The 24563-nt window shown below is 49.5% G+C and overlaps 2 protein-coding genes across 3 annotated transcripts; both read right to left on the reverse strand.

The window, feature by feature from the left end:
- Nucleotides 1–2593: 2593 nt before the first annotated feature.
- EEF1G (eukaryotic translation elongation factor 1 gamma) lies at nt 2594–11816 on the reverse strand. Its single transcript, XM_081152721.1, has 10 exons — nt 11715–11816; nt 10490–10648; nt 9720–9783; nt 9416–9558; nt 8722–8865; nt 7349–7478; nt 6774–6984; nt 3283–3455; nt 3073–3197; nt 2594–2830 (listed from the first exon to the last, which is right to left on the reverse strand). Exons 1-10 carry the CDS (start codon nt 11724–11726, stop codon nt 2672–2674), a joined length of 1320 nt encoding a protein of 439 aa, XP_081008847.1. The 5' UTR covers nt 11727–11816; the 3' UTR covers nt 2594–2671.
- A 1081-nt stretch (nt 11817–12897) lies between these two features.
- Nucleotides 12898–23103, reverse strand: TUT1 (terminal uridylyl transferase 1, U6 snRNA-specific). 2 transcript variants are annotated; one of them, XM_081154367.1, is made up of 9 exons: nt 22938–23103; nt 21305–21495; nt 17655–17970; nt 17381–17481; nt 15701–16158; nt 15036–15145; nt 14789–14899; nt 14511–14603; nt 12898–14110 (listed from the first exon to the last, which is right to left on the reverse strand). In XM_081154367.1, exons 1-9 carry the CDS (start codon nt 23017–23019, stop codon nt 12957–12959), a joined length of 2616 nt encoding a protein of 871 aa, XP_081010493.1. In that variant the 5' UTR covers nt 23020–23103; the 3' UTR covers nt 12898–12956. The 2 variants fall into 2 exon arrangements, with proteins under 2 accessions (XP_081010493.1, XP_081010494.1); XM_081154368.1 differs by lacking the exon at nt 14789–14899.
- Between the last annotated feature and the right edge of the window lie 1460 nt (nt 23104–24563).

The raw sequence follows: 24563 nt of genomic DNA on the forward strand, positions 1-24563 counted from the left end.
CCTCCAAAGTGCTTCATTTCTCTCCCTTCAACATTCTAGACCCTTCCCCCACCTTTCAAAAGGGGAAGTGGCACATTTGGGGCACGTAGGCAGCTGGTGGGATGGGTCTGACCCAGAGAGAGCAGCAGCTGTCCAGCTCCAGCTCGAAGCAGGGCATGAGCAGAATGACGGACGACCTAGGTCTTCCTTGGAAGAACTTTAAAGGCTTTTGACTTTTTAAATGACTTAAGCCAGAAGTGCCAACAAAGCTAAAATAAATAGCTGCTTAAAACCAGTATCTATCTAGTGGTTTATCTACAAGCTAAACCAGATCTCGGCTGTGCCTACTCACACTCCCGGCCCTGGAAAGCTTTTATCTGCACTCAAATGCACCTCCGAGCCGGACCCCTATCCAGTTTCTCAACCTCCCTTCTCCAGACTCTGAGGTTTTGCCCAGTAAGTGGATAAAATAGCCTCTTCCTTCCCTCATCCTACCCCAGTTCTCCAAGACCATGCTTGGCTCTTAGCCCCACTCTGCCTGAGACCCCAGCCCTGCCAGCACACAGCACACGCTGAGCTGCAGATGCAAGGATGCCAGCTCTTGGTGGTGCACGGGTGGCACGGGCCTCCCTGGCACATGGGAAAACAGCACAGCAACCGGAGACGTGTCCCAGGCGCAGGTTCTCATTGGCTGCCCGAGGCAGCCTGTGCCCCCAACCAGCTGGGAGGAACTGGGGAAAGGCTGGGTTCAGGTGAGCCACTGGGGCCCCCCCTTGATGGGATCGATGGGATGGGGAGGGTGCAAGTCCAGAGCTCGAAGCCGTTCAGTGACTCAGGCCTCCCAGGGGCAGGGTGGGGACCAAATCAGCTCCAGATGTACTTCTCCTCTTTCCAGCCCCACATCTACTGCTAGAAACTCCCATTAACCTTTCTTGCCTGCCCATCTGGACAGGGAAGAGGCCCTTCCATCCCACCCCTTTTTGGAGGCCAACTGCTAACCTTCCTGAGGCCACAACCCTCTCCCCTCGTGCCTCCCAGCCCACCTCCACTTGTGGGTAACTGGCCCTCCCCCAAGCACAGGCCTGGCCCCATCCAACCACCTGGCTGCCCTCCTCGCCACCAAACCGCCAGAGCTAGAGGCACAGGACGCAGGAGGTGTGGATGAGTCACTCTTCCTGCAGTCTCAGAGGAGACTAGAAGGCGGGGTCCCAGCCCCCTAAAGCCAGAGCTGGCCAGTCCACTGGGCTGCAGCCTGCCGCAGCCCAAGATCCGGCTTACCCAGCAGAAAAGGCCCCTTTTCAGCTGGGCTCCACTCCTGGGCCTCTCAGACCTGCTCCCTCAAACCTACTTGGTCTCTCCTGCCTAAATTCAGCTACTGGGAAGATCAAGGATACCAGGAAGGTAGGGAAGATTACACAAGCAAAGGAGCAGGGGGTGTGGTGGGAACCAGGAGTCTGACAGGTTCAGTGAGGCCCCAGCAACCAGCTCTGGGGCACACCCCAGCCAGCACTTAGCATTTTCAGATCCTATCCAAGAGCAGCCCAGACAGCTCAGATGCAAGACGGGTAGCAAGTTTGGACCTCATGCAAGATGAGATGCCAGGAAGCAAACTGAGCAAGAACCAACCCATCCTCACCCAGCTGGATTCCAAACCCCAACTGGTCAGAGTTCCCAGATAGGTTACAGCTCTACTGCGCTGAAGCCAGCAATCCGTTCAGTACCTGGAAAGATCGTCTTTCCCTCCCAAAGCAGGACCCCCCCCCCCATGTTTCAACTAAAGGGATGGGAGGAAAACACCCATAAAACCACAACCACAATACCAAAGGCAGTCATGACAGTTTATACATGTCTCAAAACGTGACTCAAACTAGGTTCCAAGTTCACCTGAGCTGTTAAATTTACAGGGACATCATCAGTGCTCTTCAGAAGACAGAGTAGGGGCAAGAATCTCTGAAGTGTAGAAAAATTAAGCTCAAAAGAAAAAAGTAGTGACTACTGACCTGAGCAGGGTTATTGGAAGACAATTATGACGCAATAGGTGTTTCCAGGCTTCAGTGACACCCCCTGAGTTTTAAATCCTGCCTCTACCACTCAAGATATGTCATCACAGGCAAGTGGCTTAAATCTCTGAACTCTTGTTTGAAAGCAGGGGTGCCCCAGGATGGTCTGCAGCCAGGTGAGGGCCTAGTGGTCAGTGTTCAGACACTGATTCTCACCGACCCCTTGGACACAGCTGCCTCCTACTCACAGGGCAGCTGTGGGAAACGGCACGAAGGTCCTCTACACGCTGTGCACCATAGAGCTGGCTCTTACCATTGTTAGGGGGTATTCTCACCTCTCACTGGGAAAGTATGGAAAATGGTCCCTAAGAATTAGGTAGTCACAAAGCCCCATGTGACAACCCACCCTAACTGCATCCAATCTTTCCCAGCTAGAAGACAGTCATCACAGTAGGAGGCAGAGCAGTGAAATCAAAACCGAGGCCAGGAATCTGCTCTTCTGAAGATCTCTCCTGCAGAGGTAGGTAGTGGTGACATAGGAAATACCCTGCTTCCGCATATCCATGCCCCTCTGCAGAAGCCACCACTCACAAAGGAGTCAGGACAAGCAAGGGTTGAATGTTCAGTTTCCTTTAATGACCCCCATCTCCCTGAAGGATGGGCACAGGCAGCTAGGCGGTGGCAAGAGATGTTCACTTGAAGATCTTGCCCTGATTGAAGGCTTTGCCCACGTGCTGGAAGGCCCCCTCCCAGCAAAAGTACTCTCGGACCAGCGTCTGGGCCTCCTCGCTGCCAGGATCCAGTTTCCGCCACGTGTATGACTCGTAGTCCACCTGCCAGTCTGGACTCAACTGAGGAGAAAAAGCCAGGTAAGGAGCATGTGGTCAGGTTACCAGACACTGTCTCACACCTGTCACTTCCAGCTCAGATACATGCCATCAGATCCCAGGACTGCTGTGAACATGACAGCTCCTTCCTGTACACGGTCCTGGAACTCTCCCGAATGCCCATCAGCCCAGGATGAAGATGTGCCATACCCCTGTATCCTTGCCCCACACTAAAGAGACAGACTCCACCCCTACACTTTCCTCACCGGAAAGGCAAGCTCCTGGCCTCGGAAGACCCAGACTCCAGAAATGGAGCTGCTATTGTTGGTTCCAAAGAGGATGACACTGGCAAAGGCATTCTTCCTCAGCTTGTCCAATCGCTGGAACATTCCTGAAGGAGCAAGGGAGAACATTTAGCCTCTGGGATCACTTTACCTTGCCCTCCCTTCCTCTTCCCAGACCCATACTCTTCTCACCAGTGATGAGGTTGCAACTCATGAAGGTCTGGGTAAGCTCTTCTGGGAAGCGGTACTCGGAGTACCACAGGGACCAGCCGTCCTTATCAAAGTGCTCCCAAAAGTATGGCAGCGCCACAGAAAGCGTGTCCTCATTGGAGTACTTGCGCTTAAATTCATCCAACACAAAGGTACTGAATGGAGGAAAAGGGCAAGGTCAATGCAGAGAAGGTCCTACAGACTCAACAAAGGGTTGCCTGGCTAAGAGAAGCGAAGGGCATTTTCACTTAAAATGTACTGGTTTAAAGGGAGAGTCCCGGGCCTGGCAGCCATGTATGACCTTAAGGAGGAGAGCTGAAGGGTAGGACCAGAGGCCTGGGACACTCCCTGGCTCCCCACCCCCAGCCCAAGTATGCTTGGTACGTGGGAGGGTGGGACCCAAGGGGGCCCTAGGGGAAACCGGACCCAGGAAAGGCATGGCGAACTGCTGCCCCCTAGTGGAGACAGAGCAAGGACTTTTTTTCCTCCTGGCTAGCCACTCCCAGGGCTCCTTTTCCATGAGTCACATTCAGTTAGTGACTCACCAGTCTCTTCCCCCATCACACAGGCCTGTTCGGGTTACACACACGCTCTAATATGCTGGCGATGTTAAGCAGTGAGTGTTCTCAAAGGGCCTCCACCCCAAACCTTACATTCATGTCCTTTAGTCACTCTGCCCAGAAACAAGTATAGTTGCTGATAAACCCTTAGGCCCAGGTTATCTTTGAAGCAATCAGCAAACAAGCCAAGAATCCAGCTCTGCCCCCAGGAGAGGTTCCTTCTTTTCCAATTGCAAAAACACATGCTGCCTGAAGAAAGTCACCCAAAATCCATCAAACAAGACAACTAACAACAGTTTTAGGTTTTTCCCACTGGTGAGTTTTCAAAGATGATACAGCTAGTTTTATGCCTTACAAATTGTTCGTTTAATACTGACATGCTATTGAGAATTCTTTGTAAATGTTTTAATGGCTAAATATCCTTCTACTGCATAAATGTGCCATAAATCTATTAAACCCCCTTACTGAATGTTTAACTTGGCTCAATTATTCATTAGCATTAATAATGCCACGAGTTACCACCCATTTCCTTCATTCTTAGAGCAAACCCATCATTAGACTGTTACCTTCCCTCCCTTCACAGATCAGGTTAAGTGGTGTGACTTGTCCAAGTTACCCTGTAGCAGAGAATCTGTTCTTTAACCCCAGGTCCCAGGTTCCTTCCTGAACACCAGAGGCCTCATCTGAGCTCTTCCACCTCAACCACCCGTTAAATAGGACAGGGGATTTGTTTCACACCTTCCTGAACTATGTGTATTATTCAAGACCATAATCCCCAACCCCCACCCCGCCCAGGCTCTGAACATCTGAACAGCTCCTGGAACAAGTTAGCTGGAAGCCTTAAAAGCACCAGAATCAATTCTGGACAAATGATGGTCTTGGGCTGCAAAGGCATTACCTCTGAGATATTAAAAATCCTAGGGGAGCCCAGCTGGCGTGGCTCAGCAGCTGACCTAGGATCCAGGAGATCACAGTTTGATTCCTGGTCAGGGCAGATGCCTAGAGTTTGCGGGCTCAATCCCCAGCAGGGGTGTGCAGGAGGCAGCAGGTCAATGACTCTCATCATAGATGTTTCTATATATCTCCCTCTCCCTTCCTCTCTCTGAAATCAATAAAGACATATTTTAACCTTTTCTTTTTTTAATCCTGGGGAAATCACCTTGGCAGCCCAATGGAGCCCCTCAGTAATACCAACAGACAGGTATTACAAACATTCTCAAGGCTTTAAGAAATGCAGTTTATTGAAGACTTTGAAAGTTTACTGCTTGATTTCTTTTCTGCCCAGAGTCCAGCCCTAACATATGGGAAAATCTCTAGCTAATAATTAACAGTGTCTGTATTACAACAGCATTGGTGATTTGGGTTAGTTATCATCACAATTTATTTACACACACCAAAAACACTGCTTGCTTTTTTTTCTGTTCAGCCATTTCATATAGGGAGAGGGCACAAACAAATCCTCTCCCTTCAGATCATGGCAATTTTAATCTATCCCATAAGCACAGCCACTAAAATCCATTAGGAGAAAAGTGGTAGTCAAACGGGAAAAAATCCTGCTCACTCGACCTGCCCGTGCTAGGTTCAAAGTAAATCAGCTCAAGAAGAAATACATCTTTAAAGAGTGGCTGTGTCAGAGCCTTCTGGGTCTTGAGGAAGAGTCCCAGCCACTGTCCAAGTTGTTCCTGAGTGGGGAAACAGTGGTGGTAGCATGCCTGCCACCAGGGTGTGCTCCTTCATACTGTTTCATCCCACATCAAAACCCGACAAAACGGGGAAGTGAAACCCTGCTGAAGCTAGCAGACCAACCAGCGAAAGGGTGCAAGAGTGGACGAGAAGAGACATTTCTCATACAGCTTGAAATTGTAGTAAAATGACTTGGGGCAGTGGCCCAAGAAAGATGTGATGACAGTGTGGGGGAGAGACTGTACAGACAAGGCCATGCTAGACCCTGGCGCTAGATCCCGGCCACAACACAGACTGTGCAGTGACCACCCCCATGGCCCAGGGCCTGCTGATCTGGGCTGGCTCCTGCCTGCAGCAAGCATGTGAGGCATCTTCCCTTTATGTGGGGTGGGTGACGCTGTACCCCTAACCATCCTGCCCTGTCCCACATAACTCCTTAGCGTCTGCCACGTGGCATGGAGGACATCCATGTCACCTGCAGCAAGATGCACCTGGTATAAATTCCCTTATAAACTCTTGATGGAATGATGGAGTTGACCTCTTTCGAAGGTCGCTCAGCCCTGGGAAATTTTATGTAACAGAACTGGGAATGTACTGGGTGTCCCACTTTTTCCACATCAAAAATCTCCCTTTTACTGTATTTTCTTCCAAGAGCCGCTACATTTACTGAAAAGAGGGTATAGACAAGCAGCCCATCTACTTCCTTCTTCCTGAGGGGTTTAACCCCTCCCCAGTCTGGGAAACAACGAGCCAGACAGGCACCATGTAGCCGTGGTCATCAACCCTTCTTAGCTTCTTAGCGAGCAGTATTTACAGTCTGAGTCATCAGAACAGCAAAGACAATCAAATGACACTGACGTGGTGCCCCGATTCCGCAAAGGCAGCCCAGCAGAGCAGGTGCAGGCTGCCTCTCCCCCCACAACTCTGTTAGCTCTGAGGGTCCCAAATACTAATGAGCGCTCTCAAGGCCAGTGTCCTCCACACCGAATTCTGTGCCTGTTCCACTTTTTTTTTTTGCTAGAAAGGGAGTTCTGATCTCCCCCAATACTGGATGCATTTGGGATGTACTTTCAACTTTCAAAACTCACCCAATTCTTAAATTCAGGAAGTCGCTTTGTTTGCAACTAATATATACCTTTAATTTTATTTGGATGACCTAAACCTCTGGGCACACACAGGTAAGATCAGGCCACCTTGAGTTCCATTCCCCCCACCTTCCAACACCCTTACCTCTTGGGCAGGTGAGCAAAGGGGTCCTTGGCCTTGGGCTCGGCGGCCAGCGCCTGCTCACACTCGTCCATCTCGTCCTCCGGAGCAGGAGCAGCTGCCTTTCTCTCCTCTTTGCGCTCGGCCTGGGGTTTCTGCTTCTCCTCCCGAGATCCCTTCTCCTTCTCCTTCCGTGGGGTGTCCTTCTTAGGCTGGCTCTCTGCAAACTTTTTAGCTGGCATAGAGGAAGAGGAAAGTCAATGTTCTGTCTCTTTCCACTCCCCTGAAACCAGGCAGGAGGCAGGGTGCTGGAGGAAAACTGCTGGGTGGGGCAGCTCCGGGAGCCAGGCTCCCTCCACACTGCCACCAGTTCAGTGTCCCTGAGCAAGAGATGGCCCTCAGTAACAAGCACATGTGCATCTATCTTAACACAAAAGAGAGCAAGTGTATAAGACAAGATTCACAAAATACCAGTTACTACGTGTTGTCCTACACTCGTAGGCACATGTCACCCCAAAGCTAGACAGGAAACTCAGGGGCTGAGACTGAGCAAACCAGCCCAACCCAGACAGCACGCTCCCCGACCTCCTCAGACTCACCATCAAACTGGGCCATCTTCTCACAGAGCTTCACCTCCCCCAAGATGGTGCGGAACTGGGGCTGGTTAATACAGGTGAGGAACCAGCGGTTGGTGTTGGGGAAGGCCTGGCGGAAAGAAGGCTCCAGGACCTGGCAGGATGGCAGGGTGGGAACAAAGTCAGTGCAGGGAAAGGTCCTGAAGTTTCAAGCCGGAGGCCAAGACTTGCTTCTTTCTACACCGAAACTCCTCTGTTCTGTGACCCCCCAGACAGCGGCTGTGTGGAAACCCAGCTCCTCCTGGAGGGCTACTTCCCACCCATCTTCCTAATCTCTTTTGGGGGGTCCAGGCCAAATCAGTGGGTGCTTGGTCCCACCCTCCATTTACGAAGGATCATTTTGGTAGGAACAGTAACTATATGGTGCCTTGCTCTTTTTACCAAGCCATTTCACACCTAGTTGCCAATCTTTTAAATTTAACATGTCCACATAATTTTTTTTAAAAGGTTGGGATCAACAAAAGGATATCGATTATTTTGTCAAATAAATGTGTAAAATACATGCAACAGTAAAAACTTCATTTCAGAATAACGGACAGTCCTTTCAATTTAACAGCTTCATGAAAAGCTCGTTTACCATTTTTCAGTTTGCCAAAATCAGAGGGAAAGTAACCTTGTGGAGGAGACAGCCGCAGTAGTCAGTGCTGTATGCTGGTTCTGCAGCACTGGGTTCAAATTCTACTCCACCCAGACCAGCTGACCGGCTTCGGGCAGGCAACATTTCCCTCAGCCTTACAACAGGCCAGACTCACTAAGCTGACCCCTGTGAGGCCCTTGGCACGGGGTCTGGCACAAACCAGGTAGGAGCTTTTTCCTTGCTATCATCACATTACTATTCTGGATCAGCATCAGTCCAAGAGCTGCTGTTTAGGAACCAGCAACATGTCATCTTCTTTGCCCCAATAACCTCAACATGATTATTAGTACCCTGCTTCTATAGTTCACAGAGGGGGGAAAAACAGGACCAAAGGAATTCACATACACATACCCCTCTACCTACAATTAGTCAGTAATGAGGCCAAGGACTGAAACTAGTTCTGCCTCCAGAAGATCTCAATGCTGAATCTACCACCCCTAACTCTGTCTTCACAACTTAGCACACTCAGGCTTCACAAGAAACACCTTAGCTGCCAAACAGAAGCCAAGGGCAACAGAGCACTACCAACTTCTCACGAGGAAGGAAGGAAAGCAGTCATGACACCCAATCCCGGGACTCCTGAGACTCCCTAGAGTCCCTCACATCCAAGTCCTCAAATCACGATAGAGTAACCCAGAAGACTTATCAGTTGGGTTCTAACCCTACCTACCCCTGCCGAGCTGATTCTTTATAAACCTACCTGTTTATAGAGCCACAATAGGGTGCAGACAACTGTGATGTCAGCCAGCGTCACACGTTCACCCACCAGAAAAGTCCTTGTCTTCAAGTGAGCATCCAGCAGCCCCAGAATTCGCCTCACCTCCTCCTTTGCATTCTCTGTGGCCTGTTGACTCAAAATGATGAGACTATCAGTGAATATCAATCCCTTTCCCTCCCCCCAACAACTGAACTAAGAGAGACATTTCACTTACTGAGTCCTGGCTCATCCCCACCCACTCAATGGAGCCAGATTCTAGGATCACTCCAAATGTACTACAAACGAAGCTCTCAATGTTAAATTTCTGCATGGTGCAGTCTGGCTTCATTTTCCACTGATCGTAGCTATATGTATGTCTTTGCATTTTAAAAGGAACCCTAGAGGTCATCTGGTCTAACCACTCTCCTACCGTTTGGTATAACCTTCCTACAGAAAAAAATCTCTTCTCTGACCACTCTTGAAAGACACCATCTCCACCTCCACAGGGTCTGTCTGACAAAGAACCCAGATCCCACCAACAGCCCAGTGCTCCAAAATTCCAGCCTAAAGATTAGGTCCTTTGTTACCCACATATTCTTGGCATTTCCTTTCCTCAACCTATTTTCTTTCTTACTGCCTGACATCTGGAGCTGACACCATCCCTGCTTGTGGCTTCTCCCCGAGTTCCCAGACTCACCTGCTTGTTGTAGTGCATGATGCCCAAGGTGGGGAACACCCAGGTACTGGCTGGGGGCACTATGTCGCTATCAGCAAAGCTCACCCACTGTACCACCTGGGCTGCTGCCTCTGGACTACTTCCCCGCAGCTCCTCATTGCTCACTGCAGAGGCAGAACACAAAAGTCAGAACCTTGGGGTCACACCACCACCAATCCAGTCCCCAAGAAGTCCTCTCCTTGTCCACACACACCAGCTTACCCTCATCCTCTCCTACACCCCCCACCTCCAGACCCTCCCACTCCCATATCCAACTGCAAATTACCGTAGTAGGCGATGGCATTGCTCTCGAACACACAGAATCCATCATCACCTTCAAATGCTGGAACCTGGGGACAAAGCAGTCAAAAGATAAGTGAAATACATGGTAATTTCTCATAAGCCAATCCCAGGAACTAAACTGTTCTGGATGAAAGTGTTTAAATAAAGCTGACAACCCTTGCTAACCAAACTCTTGATATTGTCTAAAACTCACGAACCAAAAATATTTGAATAAACGTATCCCTTACAATCTGCTCACATAAGAAACCTAAAAGACTTAGATATTATCGGCTCAATCAATTAAGCAAAAGGTCAGAAGCCAAGCCTTATGTCTACATCTGTAATAATCAAAGCATTATAGTACTCCCCACACTGTACATGACCTCTTCTATTCTTAGGATGGTTATCTATCTCTGGAAGCCCCTTGGGGAAAGAATCCTGCTCATAGTGGATACTTGCCATAGTTGCACTGAAAACAGTCAAAGTCATTCTTTCACACACATAAAGCCAGCCTATAAACTTTATTAAATGTCACAGAATAGCGCTTTATTATTTTTAAATCACTTTTTAATTTTCAATTACAATTGACTACTATTTTTAGCTACATGGAAATCTGCAATTATCTAAAAATAAAAGTTTCTTAAAATCACTAAAATGTGGGGGGTCAAATGTGGAAAGCTCTCTTTTAAAGATGGAGGCCATCTTCAAAGTGATAGAATCTTACAGCCACTTGGGTTCTCAGGACCAAAGATCCTTTTCCACTTTCCTACTCACCTTGCCTGCAGGAAATTTGCGGAGAAATTCAGGGGTGCGGTTGGTCTGGCCAAAGTGGAAGTGGGGTGGTGCGGAGAGTACGCGGACCTGAGCCCCGCTGTACTGAGCGGCAATGAGGGCCTTGAAGGCCCTCCAGTTTTCAGGATATGTGTACAGGGTCTATGCGAGAAAGAGGGGTAAGAAAATATTAGTGGGAGAAGGGTCCCAGTCCTAAATGTCACCTCCAGGGATGACTTCCTGAATAATCGCATCTGTTCAACTCACTCTTTTCCTCCCGCTGGTGACCCAAGTTCTACGGCTAGCTATCTGTCATGTGTAATCAGAGTCCTCCAAAATACCAGGGACAGACACACACCAACTGCTAAATAAAGCTTGTTGACAGATTTGACCTTCCCTAGGACATCTTTAGAAACATGAAATCCAGAACTTCAAGCTCCCTCGGACTCCTTCTGCGAACAAACACACCCCTCGCTTCCCAGAGCCCTAGTTTCATTCATTGATGGCTACCATGCCTGCCTACGCTGCTGCTGAGCAGCTCCCCACTTCACAAGCATCACCTTTGTCTCTAAGAGACACACACACAAGCCTACCCAGGCATTTCCAAGTCCCGCTCCGAAAAGCCAGGAAGATACCGAAGAGCATCTTCTCTCCCTAAATCAACTCGGTCTCCCTTTAAAATGCCTCTGCTTCCTTACCCCGTGTACCATCCCTCCGGTCCTGTCCCGCAGTGAGTTCCTTCTCTCCTTCTCGTAACCTGGCCAGCGGGGTGCAACTGATCTGACGTCTGACTCCATCGTCAGAGTCTTTGCTCCCAAACCTCCCTGACGGACCACCCTTAACCGCGGCCAGTACATGCCCACGAAGACCCTCTTCTTCACCCTGTCCCTCTTGCCCCACAAAACGGTCGCAAAAGTTCTGTCAACCTGCCCGGATCCCACGTCTCGAGGCAGCAATGAACCTGAACCCCTTTCTCAGGCCCCGGATGGCCAGGATCCGGCGTCTCTTTTCTCCTCTAACCCAGACCATTCCACCTCTTTGGCCTCCGACAGTCTCAGCATCAATTCCTCTCCGGGGCCTGAAAGCCCTGCTCTCCCACGGTACGGTCTCTAGGCCCTGGATAGGTTCCCCACTCGGCTCCAGGACCCCTCTGACGCCGGCTGGTCTCATTCGGGCATCGGATGGCATCGGATAGGGTGACCGGGATGGCCAGAGCCGGCAAACTTACCCCAGCCGCCATGGTGATTCCGCAGAGAAAGGGGGTGGGGCTCTCAGTACTGCCGCAAAGTAAGCCGTCAGGGAGAAAAGGGAGGAGGGAAAGCGGAGAGTCGTGGAGAAACAGCAGCCGGAAAGCGAGGACGGCATAGAAGGCACACGCACGACAGTTCTGTAGACCGCGGTGGCGGAAATGGGAAAAGGGGTGGGGCCTGCTGGTCTGCGCGGAAAAAGCTCGCGCCTGCGCAGTGAGGCAGCTGACTGGCCCGCCCCTCAGGGACGGCCAATCGGAGTCCGGACGCGGAGGCCGGAGGCGCGGAGGGGGAACTGTGAAAACCCGCGCGGGCCAGCTGCCCAGCGTGTGCGCCGCGCGGGGTCTCACGGGCACCCCCTCCGGCCGGCGGAATGAGGCCCAGGGAGGCGTGACTTGATGGAGGTTCTGCCAGATCCTTAACACCACGTTTGTGTGACACAGGAGCGGAAACAACTGCGTGGAAGTGGCGACGTGCCAAATTCCTTTTGACTGCTTTGGGTTTGATATTTTTTTAATCTTCACTCAGGATTTTTCCATTGCTTTTCAAGAGAGTGGAAAGGAGGGAGGGGAGACATCGATTGGGAATCAAACCTGCAACCCAGGTACGTGCCCTTGACCGGGAATCAAACCCAAGACCCTTCAGCCTGGCCGAAACTCATCAACTGAGCCACACAAGCCAGGGCAGGGTTGTTTTTTCCAGAGAGGATGAATGTCTAATCTGAGCCCAAGTCTGAAACTACTGAGGTTTTCTCCCATTAAACCACCCTGCGGCTCCAGGATGCTGTTCCTGTTAGAAGGGCGCTAGTCCAAGGGCCTGCAACGGGGGGAGGGGTTTTAGGGAGAAGAGCCCTTTCCCTTCCACTTCCTGTCACCTTGGAGGAGCTTCAGGTGTGAAAATCTGCAAGGTAAAAGTGGAGGCAAACCCGTTTTTTCACTGGTACTGTTCAGTACCCCCACCCAGCACTGTCATTCCAGAACTCCACTGAGTGGGCTCCAGGTACCAGGCACAAATGGTCCTAGACACTCCAAGTTGTGCTAAATGGCAGGAAGTAAACAGGCTGAGACCCAATTCCGGGTGGCAGAGAAGGCACCTCTGAGAAGGCTGCATTAAGGTCTAGGGAGTGAAGTACTGGGTGGAAGGAGGATTGCTACCAGGTGGAAGTCAGAGGAAACTAGTGTTTATTGAACTAGCAGCTTTATTGCCCTTTAGCGTCCCTGTCTTCACTTGAGGAGAATTCGAAGTGCTTGAGGGAGGAAAACCTGTAAAAAATGATGGAGATCAGGGAACAGGCCTTGGGAATCCTGGAGTGGGGTCACAGTGAGAGTCTGGTCAGCCTGGGAGGCAGACACCACAAAGGTCAGGAGCGGCTCAGCTTCTGGCGTCTGTTCAGCACTGCTCGATGCTCTCAGCTCCTGGGTTACCCGAGCCTCGGTCGCCAGCCACCCTACTCCTGTGCCAGCACCGCTTGCACCGCCTTCCTTGGTTTGCTGCTGCAAGCATCTCCGGGCACGCCGCCGCCCCTGCCACACTCGGTGCCACAAGGCACAGCGCCAGCTCACTGATGAGAGTGATGACACCCCCTTTTTTGTCTCAACCTGGGACCGTCCTTGGGCTGCCTGAGAGCCTTTGGGGCCCTGCCCTGCCGGTACTGCATGGCCTGACTGCTCCTCTTCTCCAGTAGCTAGAAGCTTTGCAGTCATTAGGGGAGGCTCCCCTGGCTGCCCAGGGCTCTGCATGGCCCAGGCCTGCACTGTCTCTCCAGCCTCTATCACCATTTCTTCCACCTCATCTTCGCTGTGATGCCCTGCACACCCCTGCTGCTCCTGCTCCCCCTCCTCAGAGCTTTTATTCTGTCCATCTAGTTTCAGTCTTTTGCATGACCCTCCCCAGGGAGAGTCCCCAGTTCCACCTCCCTCTGACCGCAGTCTCTTGGTTCCCTGTTCTATCTGGCACCCCAATGCTTCCCTTAACACCTGGACCAGGGCAGCAGTGAGCTGGGTGAAGGGAGCAGGAGGTAAGGGGATGGGTGTTGCAGACAGCAGGGAGCTAGGGGAGCTGGGCTGCAAAAGGGGGAGCAGCCCCCAGTCCCGACCCCGGGAAGAACGGTGCTGGTACTGGAGGCTTCGGCAGTAATTGGCTGCTGCTCGGCAGAAGTTCTGGAGCCGCCCAGCTACCCGGCTGGTTACATTGGCTGCCACATTGTGACTCAGGTCAAAGGGGTCCTGGAGATTCATGGGGCCGAGACGCAGACCCTCCCAGAGATCAGTGGGCAGGCCCCCTGCCACAGGCAGTGCCTGACCCTCCCTCAGGGACAGCAGTGAGCCACGAAGATCCCAGCAAGAGACGCAGGAGAAGAACTGGGCCAGCAGGGAACCTGGAGGAGGAGAAAGACCAGAAAAAAGGGCTACTTAGAGGCCAGAGCTGAGGCAGGTCCTGAACCAGAGCCATTCTCTTAGCAGGACTTTCTTTTTCCCTTCCCAGTGGCTCACAACGAGTGCCAGAAGCCAGGCCCCTCTGACCCCTATAAGCGAGAGGCCAAGTTCTCTCTGTGCCCCTAGCAACAACTTCCGTAGAGGCTGCTCCTTCCCCTTGCTAGCAGTGTAATCTTGGGCAAGCCACTTCATCTCTCAGGACATGGCTGCTTCATCTGAGAAATGGCAACAACACTACCTATCCCCAAGGCTCCTGTGAGAACCATGCCCGGCCCACAGGAACTGTGGGATGTGTGCTACCTACTGTCATGATTAATATCTTGTGTTAGTCCCCAAACTCACTCAGGGGCTCCTTATTGGTGCTGGGCTCCAGTCTCGAGGCATCTCTGGGGAAACTACAGTCCCAACCATCAACCTCCACCTGTTCGCCCTCACCTGTGAAAGTAAAAAAGGTGAGGGTCAGCCTGGAAGCTAGAAGATTGGGGGGAACGCGGGGGGGGGGGGTAGAGATGAGAGTGAATAGCAGAGATCTCATTCCCAGGGTAGCTTAGTGTGTCTACATGAGATAAAGAGGAGATGAAGATAAGGGGATGGAAAGGGTGGTGGCCGGGCTGCCGTACCTGCTTTCTGAGTGAGCTGGGACACAGTGGGCAATACAGGAGGGTCCCTGGTCTGAAGGAAATAGATCACGAGCAAGGTCAGGGCGTAGTTATTGAGAAGGGGGCCACTCCCTGGGTAAATAATAATTCATTAGATTAGAGATGCTTCCAATGACCTCCTTGGTGGTTTTTCTCAACCCTGGTTTCTGTATCTGCCTCCTCCTTTGCCCTAATGCCAGCTCAGCCCCAGGGCTGTCCCGACTCTCACCTGACAGCCCTCGACCCTGCGCCCAGCAACGGAGGGTGTACACAAGGGGCCTCACTCGCTCATCCAACTCAGAGCACAGACTCAGGAAGCGGGAGTTATGCAGGGCCAGCCTGGGACAAAGAGGAGACAAGGATGTTAAGGCTCAGGAACCCTCTGGACCTATCAGCCCCAGCCCTTATTCCAGACTTGGGTAAGGGGAGTGAGGAATAAAGCCAAGAGAGGGTTTCCAAAGTGTTTGCCGACGCACTGGTCTTGTGAGAGAGTATGCAAAGAACACTATGTGCTATGTGCCCTATATGCCCATCTCAGACATTCACAGAGCATGTTATTATGAAACTGCTAGAACCTTTAGTATACAAAGGAACAAAGGCAGGAGGGGAGGGAGAAAGGAAGGGAAGGAGGAAGAAACCTGTTTGCCTTTAACTTAGCCTTTCCCAAACTTACTCAACCATGGAACTCTTTCTAATCCCTTAAAAATAGTATTCCAAAAAACACACTTTACGAACATGGGAATGGCAGCCAGACAGATGAGTGGCAGACAGGGCCGGGACCAACGAGGACACCTGGAGGCTCAGCAGGTGCAGGAGCTCCCCACACCAGGGCTCCCTCCTCAGCCACCCCAAATGCTCACTGGCCTTCCCCGACCACCCCCCAAACAAAGGTACCGATTACTGAGGGAGACGTCACCATGGAGACCTGAAGGCCGATGGCAGAACTTGACCACAGGGCGTCGGGCAGAGGGCACAGTTTGGACTCGGTATACTCCAGGAACACAGCCCCGAAGAATGGACCCCACCAACTCCAGCATGGTTCCCTGCTCTGTTTTCTCCCCCTTCAGGGCCTCTGCTAGTTCCAGAGCCTTTCCCAAGTCCCCCTCTCCCTGTTCTTCCTGCAGTGGTGAGGCTGGAGGCATGGACTGGGGAGAGGCAAGGGTCTCAGAGGCCAGAGCCGAGTCTGGAGTCTGAGGTGCCAGGGAGGAGGAAGGGGTTTCAAAGTCCAGGGCGTCCGAGTCTTGGGGAGAAGCTGGAGGCTGTGAGTCTGAAGGGGAGGTTGGGGCCTGAGGATCCAGTGGGGATGCGAGGGCCGAGTCCAAGGATGGAGACTCTGGAGCCTTTAGGACTGCCTGTGGATGGGAATGAGCTGAGTGAATTCCTCTCCCGCTGTCCCCTAACCAAGGAACATTCAGTCCCCAAGGCATACCTATGACTTGCTGCTTATTATATGCCAGGCCCTATTCCAAGGCCTTTATACATATTAACTCATTTAATTCTCACAAATACTTTTTTTAAATTAAAAACCACCTTTTAATGCCATAAAATAAATGGTCTGTATTCTATAGAAATGTCTGTCAAGAAAGGCCAAAAAGGGCAAAGAAACTGTTCCAGATGAAAGAAGACTAAAGAGACAACGTAACAGTCCATTATCAGGGTGGCTGACAAAACAGGAGTATGTACTGTACATTAAAGTCTGTAAAGTTTTACATTTGTATCAGTACAACATTTCCTCACCTTGATGACTGCACTGTGCTCATATACTAGAATCCCTTGGTTCTTGGGTATTAAGGAATATTAAGGGGTAAAGGTGTGATATACACAACCTGCTCTCAAATTATTCAGAAAATATAGTGTGTGTGTGGAGAGAGAGAGAGAAAGAATGATAAAAGAAATTTTACTTTAAAAATAACCCTTTTTGTGGGACAGGAGGTATATGGGAACTTTGTAATTTCTGCTCAATTCTGCTGTGAACTTAAAACTCTAAAAAATAATAACCCTTTCCTATTCTAAAAGCAGAATCTGTACATTAGATGGTAAAAAATACAGCCCAGCTGGGAGTGGCTCAGCGGCTGAGCATCAACCTAAGATCCAGGCGATTGGGGTTCGATTCCCGGTCAGGGCACATGCCCGGGTTGCGGGCTCGATCCTCAGTTTGGGGTGTGCAGGAGGCAGCCGATCAATGACTCTCTCATCATTGATGTTTCTATCTCTCTCCCTCTCCTTTCCTCTCTCTGAAATCAATAAAGATATATTAAAAATATATATACAGATACGCAAAAAACATAAGCCCAGATTACCTTATTGTATGGCCTGTTATATATATATTTTTCCAAAATAAGATATTATATATGCCATTTTGAAATCTGGTGTTTTTCCTGTTATAAATGCCATGTATGGTATGTCAGTTCATTTTCATCCTAATACACACCCACATTCACATTTCTCAAATTACAATAACCCTTTCAGGTAGGTCCTATTGTCCCCATTCAGATGAGGAACTGAGCATGCGAAGTAACATGCTTTCCCAGAGTCACATAGCCATTCCCACTGACCACCTTCCTGGTCGCTCACCTGGGACTCTTCCAAGTCACCCAGATCCAGGAAGAGGTCCAGATCGCAGCCATGGACATCAAAGCTGTTTATGGAAGAGCCAAAAGGATGGACCACACAGCCTGGGTGCCGAGCAGAGAATAAAGGTCAGGAGACATTGGGGGCTAAAGGGCAGAAGAACATAACGGGGCACGAAGATGAAAGCAACCAAATAAACACCTCAGCTGAGGCAGGGCTGAGGATGCAGACACGGGAGGAAAGCACAGTGGGCTCAGACGCAGTGACGGTGACTCACCAGGGAAGAACTCTGTGAAGACCTCCTGTATCAGGGCCACCACGAGGCTCCGAAGTTGCCGCTCGGCGTGGGACAACTCCCTCAGCCCCACCAGCTTTACCATTTGTGCCCCGACATCTGGGGCCTCAGCTAGTGCTGCAGCTAGCTGGTGACTGTCAGGGGCCGCTCCTTTGGGAGATTTGGAGGTGGGTTTCTGGAATTCTTTCTGTTCCCGTGGACGGACCCGCAGGCGATGTCCTCCCAGGCTGTGCTGGGGCTGCGACAGAACAGCTTCCCGGGCACCCACATCCCCCATCTCCACGATGGCAAATACTCCCTGGAAAATGACAATGGGCAGGGATGGCGGTTCTGCAACCAAGAATCCAAACACTTGGTCTAACAGTGAGTGAGAAAGTTTAAGTAGGGAGCACTCTATAAATTAGGACTATTTGCTTGCCGTTTCTGGACAACAATCTTTTCAAGGAAAAGATTTAGGGAAGCAATTCTCCCCCTCACATGGGTCCCACCCATGTTACTCTCACCCAGTCAGCCTCAGAAAGTCTCATTTTACCTATTTCATTGCCCTACTCTTCCCAATGACGTGATCTCACTGGCTATAATGAGACTCAGCCCCTCACTTTTTCTGCCTTAATTAGAGCCTTTTAACATTCATTAAGAATCCATGTAATGAACACTGTACTAGACATAAATACAAACACATAAACCCTACCTTTGACTAACCACCCAGGAACAACAGCAATCTGATAACCAGGCTGCCAAGAGCCCCTTAGAAAGCATCAGGGAGGGAGGGTAAGCAGGTCAGAAGCCTGCGTGCGAGCCATTTTTCCTCTCGATACCAGCGTCCCCAGGTGGAGCCACCATTTACTGAGGCTCACTGTAAACCAAGTAGTTCACAAACAATTTTGAAGTCTCATAAGAATCCTCCAAGACATGTACTGTTATTCCCATTTTACAAAATAAGAAACTAAAGCTCAGAGAAACTGAGTGTCTTGTGACTGCCACCCAAACAGAAGCTTAAACCCCCAAACCTCCAACTTCCCAGTAATCATCTCCCTCAAGGAAATATTGTGGAAATTAAATGAGACAGTCTATGTAAAATACTTAGCACATAACCGGTGCATAAGAACTGCTCAATAAACATTTTAGTCATTATTGTTATAATAATTAGAAGTCCCAGAAACTTGAGGTTTCAAGTGAAATCGATACGAAAAAAAATGAGGACACTGAGCTTTCTGAAAAGTAACCTGGGCAGCCAGCCAACTGCCCACCCAATATACACTCTCCCTCTCTTCCTTGCTAACAGAATCCCGACTCTGGTTCAGAAGGGCAAAGTGCCCAGCTATAAAAAACTTCATTTCCCAGGCTTGCCTATAGTTAGGTATAATCACACGACAAGAGTTTTGGCCAATGACATAAAAGGAGATGTCTACTGAACAGGCCTCTGGAAAAATTATTTTCCTGGGAAATAAAGAAAAGGGGGACAGGGGACTTGGACTCAGCAGGCGCTAGTCTTTTGTACTCTGCCCTTCAACCTGCCCCTTCTTCTTACCTGAAGATATAGAAGCAGCGTTATCTATGAAGTATGAGCCACATGCCAAAGATAGAGCAGGAAAAAAGTAAAACCCTGGACTTCTTGTTATAAGAGAGCAACTGAATTCTTTTTGTTTAAGCCATTATGAATCAGTTGCTGAATGCAATCCCTAAGAAAAACAGACCCAATCCCATTCCAAAAGGAGGCCTGGAATGCTAGGAGACTTGAGATCATCTAAGCCATGCCTACATAACCAGGGTGCAAATTGTAACAGTGAACTTTTTTCAAGGGACTAAAGAGACACTGACAAAAAGTCTACATGGAAACAAGACAAACAGGACCACAAAGAACAAGATGGTCTGCCCAGCACTGTCCAGAGGACACGGTGTTCTGACTAGATAACCTCAATACCCTCAGTGTAGGTTAAACTGCTAGCTGGTTTATCAACCAGTCTCTGGTGGGGTTAGGATTTATCTCTGAATGATGTGGTTTTTAAGCACCCACTTCACTTATTTAACTGTCTACTTTCTCCATTAGACTGTAAGCTTTGTGCAAGCAGGGACCACATCGATCCTAGTCACTACTCAGAATGCAGTTCTAGTGTTGGGGAAATTGGACAGGTACATGCAAAAAGAATGAAACTACACCACCAACTTACACAAGAATAAATTCTAAATGGATAAAAGACTTAAATATAAGTCGCAAAACCACAAAAATCATAGAAGAAAACATAAACAATAAAATCTCAGGACATCTTGATTAGCAAATATCTCCTAGTGCAAGGGAAACAAAGGAAAAAAACAACAAATGAGACTACATCAAAATAAAAAGTTTCTTCACAGCAAAAGAAACCATCAACAAAATGAAAAGGGAACCCACTGTGTGAGAGAATATATTTGCCAATGATATATCTGATAAGGGCTTAATTTCCAAAATATATAAAGAACTTATACAACTCAACACCAGGAAGGCAAATAACCCAATTAAAAAATGAGCAAAGGACCTGAATAGACACTTCTCTAGCAAGGACATACAGATGGCCAAGAGACATAAGAAAAAATGCTCAACATCGCTAATCATCCGAGAGGTGCAAATGAAAACTACAATGAGATATAACCTCACACCTGTCAGAATAGCTGCCATCAATAAATCAACAAACAAGTGCTGGTGAGAATGAGGAGAAAAGGGCACCTAGTGCACTGCGGGTGGGAATGCAGACTGGTGCAGCCACTGTGGAAAACAGTATGGAGTTTCCTCAAAAAATTAAAAATAGAATTGCCATTTGACCCAGTGATCCCACTTCTGGGAATATATCCTAAGACTCCTGAAACATGAATAATAATATATGCACCCCTATGTTCATAGCAGTGTTTACAATAGCTGAGATCTGGAAACAGCTCAAGTGCCCATCAGTAAATAAGTGGATAAAAAAGCTGTGGTACGTTTACACCATGGAATATTATGCAGCTGTAAAAAAGGAACTTTCACCATTTGTGATAGAATGGATGGACCTGGAGATTATTATGCTAAGTTAAATATGCCAGAGAAAGACAAATACCATATGATCTCACTTATATGTGGAATCTAATAAACAAAATAAACTGAAGAAACAAAACAGAACCAGAGGCATGGATACATGGAACAGACTGACAGGGGTCAGGGGGGGACTGGATAAAAGAAGGTGAAGAGAGTAGCCAAAGAACAAATATACATAGCCCATGGACACAGACAACAGAGTGGTGAAGGTCAGGGGAGGGATGACAGGGACTGGGTGGAGGTGGGTTAATGGGGGGCATCTGTAATAGTGTCAACAATTTTAAAAAAAAGAATGCAGCTCTAAATGCAGTGCCTAGTACAGAGTTAGCAGTTAATAAATAATTGGCAAATAAAAGATTGACTGAATATGTGACCAACAAGTACCCCAGTTGACCAGCTCTAGTGAACAGAGAAAATTCAAGCTGGTGGTATTCACAAAGCTGGACTAGTCCAGGTACTGTGGTGTCTGCCGTGGACAAGTCACCTTAGGAACCAGCTGAAAGACACTGCTGGTTTCTCCCTCATTTCTTTTGGTATATGGCATGCCCAGCTCATTATTCACCCTCAGCGCCAGTCATTCTACCTTGTCCTTATCCATGACAACACTGGCCACAGGTCCAAACGCCTGGAAGTACTCAGAAAGCTGAGTAGAATCCACAGTCCGGGGAAAGCCACTGACAAACACACTTCGAAGTCCCTGGGCCTTTCTGGCAGCGCGTAGTTCCACCAGATGCCGGTGCTTCCGGCCTCCCAAGTGAGCATCCAGACTGGGTCCTGCAAAAACAAACATGAAACAAATACATCCAAATCGCTCTTCAGTGTACCTGCCCCAACTTTGTTCTCTGCCTACCTGAATCCCACTGACCCTTCCAAGCCACAGGAAGTGTGAAGTTTGAATAAAACTCATGGCTCCTTTCACCTTCCTCTCTTGTCCATCTGTCTTTACATATAGTGCATTTCAAGTGGTTCCCAGGAGAAATGACTACACTATAAGTATTTCCTAAACCATCTATAGGTGCTCTGGAAGAGAAACACTTGTAAATTGTAACAAAATTAACAGGTAACTTATCCAAATCATATATAGAAGAACTAAATATATCAGGACCCTAGACTATTTCCTATGGGTCATCTCTGAGTATGGTATAAAGATTACAAGTGAAAGATATGAAGCCACACTGTCCAAGTTCAAATTCCAGCTCTATCAAGCTGAGATCTTGGGCAACTTACTTAACCTCTCTGTGCATCAATTTCCTCAGATATAAAATCGAGATGATGACAGTACATAACAAATAGGTATTGTTCATATATAGCACTTGGCAGAGAGTTTGGTACACGGTGAATGGTTAAAAAGTTTAGCTGCCATTATTTTTATTACATTTTTAATCAGCTGCTTGATGGGGCCAAGGAAGACTATCCTGGATTTCTAGCTGGCCCTAGCGGGACATAGCAGTAGTGTCATTCACAAAGAAAAAAAATTCAAAAGTGAAATCTGAGGCTGGGCCCCCGTGGCTCAGCGGTTGAGCATCAACCTAGGATCCAGGAGATCGCTGTTCGATTCCTGGTCAGAGCACATGCCCAGGTTGGGGGCTGGATCCCCAGTAGAGGGTGTGCAGGAGGCGGCTAATCAATGATGACTCTCATCATTGACGTTTCTCTCTCTCTCCCCTCTCCCTTCCACTCTCTGAAATCAATAGGCTTTTTTTTTTTAAAAGTGAAATCTGAGGTTTCATTGAGCCCCTTGTGCTGTCATATACAGACCTTGTCAACTTTTCGAAACCCACCTTCCAATCATGCTACTTCAACCCATCTTTGCCTCTATAGGGCTTCCCTGACTTAGTTACTATCTTCTCTGTGGTTCCACAGCTCCCCTAACATATCTACAGAGCACTGAACTGTCTCCATCTCTAGATGGTGAGCTCCTTCACTTTTTAATCCCCTCTCCCACCGTGGAACCCAGCAGAATAGCAGGCACGAAGGGGATGTCCAATAGATGGCGGTTAAAGAGGGAATAAAATGACGAAACTTTTGTCGTGAAGATTTAGGACAGGGGGAGGAGGGTGTAAGGTGGTGGGACTTCCACCACTCTCTAATCTTGGGACAGGCGTTGTGAAAACGGAGGTGACTCTACCTATCCACTTGACAAGCACGATGACCTGTAACCCTAAGACCCGAAGACGAAAGCCCACAACCACCCCTCCTCGCTAGCCACCGCTTACGGTTGGCTGTAGTAACGTGGCAGAGGCAGCAGCGGAAAGCCCCACGCGGCAGCGACTGGACATCGGAATCCACCGCCGCCATCGCGACTACCCGGTACCGACCAAACGCAACCACTTCCGCTCACTCTTCCAAATCTCAATGCTCTCAGAAGCAACTTCCGCCAGCACCATAGGAAGTGATGTAAGGCGGCTAATCGGGAGGCACATTCCTCCGGAAACCAGGTTCCTTCGATTCAGGGTTCCGTTTCCAGCGGTTGTTAAGGCTTTATGAGCTTTAGGAAAAGCCCGCCCATCCACGAGTCTTATCTGCATGCGGTAAGCTGATTGGTGCGCTCTGAGCTGCTCAGGAGCTGACTGGCCCAAAGAATCGTGAATATTCATAACAACAGACGGGAAGGCGGGCGCGGGGTTGACAGCCGACCGCTGTTTCCTTGCTGGCGGTCGTGGGCAGGCTGTTCTCGGCTTCAAGGAGCAGTAGAGACCCGCGCGGCTGTGTCCTCAATCCCTTGTTTACCTGGCGAATGAAGGCGGAGGATGAGCAGCTCCACGAAGCCGAGGGCTATCCCTGGACTCTCAACCTTAGAGCTATTCCTCTCTCCCTCTGCCCTGGTTCCTACCCCAAAGCGGTGTTCTGCGACCGCTTCCTATGGCCCGACCCGTCACCTTCCAGACTGCAAGGGGCCACAGCCAGATCGCTGCAGTCCGGATGAGCAAGGCTTTCCTTCCGCAACAGAGGGCTGCACTCATGAGGAGCCGGAGCCACCAGCCCACTTCGAGGCATGCAGTGGAACTATGGTGGCACCTGAGTAAAAGACATTGGGGGGAAAGCGCTGCTCTCCCCGACTGGTATAGTGGCCAGTTCATCCTGACACACGTGTAAGCTCAGGACAAGGAGAATAAGGGAGCTGGGGAGGCCCTAGTGACAGGGACCATGAGTAGAGAACTGTAAGATGGGCTAAGCAGCTCTTGCTGTGGTTATCAGCTCCTAGTTGTGGACTGTGGAAAGAGCAGTGGACCTGAGGCAGGCTTCTCAAGGTCTGTAACCTTGAGCACGTCACAACTCCTGAGGCTATTCCGCATCGGTAATGGAAGTGCCCAAGGAGCACATAATAGACTTCTGATATCCCCTAAGAGGTATAGACCCTGGGAAATAAGACATCTACTAAGAAGGGCTCCTGGTGGCTAACTGGGCTCAAATTTTAAAACACAGGGCCTAGAAGCCACTTCTACACAAGGGCCTCTCACGCAAACCTCACTTCAAGGAGAAGCCTCCACTAAGCTGCCTGACTGCACTATCTTTCTGCCATCTGCGCGCGCCTTTAAAAAGCAGTTCCTGACCAATCAGGACAGTGCCTTTGGACCAATCAAACTGCGAAGATTTGGAGCCATCATTTGCATGAGGACAGACCAATCAGGTATCAGGAGCAGGGATTTCTGTCCTTGTAAGCCAGCTCCCCTCTGGCTCTGAGAGCCTCTTTTCTCTTTCCTCTGAAGGCTGTAGTTTTTTTTCCTGGCCGAGCTGAAACACCGAAGGTATCTCCCTGGAGCAGATCAGTGCACAGTTGTCTAGCTGGAGAGAGGCCTGGCCCCAGGGCTACCTCACAGCGTGCTGTTTTCACAGCTGTG

This window comes from Miniopterus schreibersii (assembly GCF_964146895.1).
Source record: "Miniopterus schreibersii genome assembly, chromosome: 12".
Taxonomy (NCBI): domain Eukaryota; kingdom Metazoa; phylum Chordata; class Mammalia; order Chiroptera; family Miniopteridae; genus Miniopterus; species Miniopterus schreibersii.

Excerpts from the sequence above, each read along its gene's own strand:
- EEF1G (XM_081152721.1), bottom strand. Across the intron at positions 9,559-9,719 it reads CAATGCCATCGCCTACTACG|TGAGCAATGAGGAGCTGCGG; the intron begins GTAATTTGCAGT and ends CTGCCTCTGCAG. Across the intron at positions 8,866-9,415 it reads TCATGCACTACAACAAGCAG|GCCACAGAGAATGCAAAGGA; the intron begins GTGAGTCTGGGA and ends TTGAGTCAACAG.
- TUT1 (XM_081154367.1), bottom strand. The coding sequence starts at position 23,019 with ATGGCGGCGGTGGATTCCGATGTCCAGTCGCTGCCGCGTGGGGCTTTC. Across the intron at positions 21,496-22,937 it reads CCACGTTACTACAGCCAACC|GACCCAGTCTGGATGCTCAC; the intron begins GTAAGCGGTGGC and ends TTGTTTTTGCAG. Across the intron at positions 17,971-21,304 it reads TTGTCATGGATAAGGACAAG|GGAGTATTTGCCATCGTGGA; the intron begins GTAGAATGACTG and ends GTCATTTTCCAG.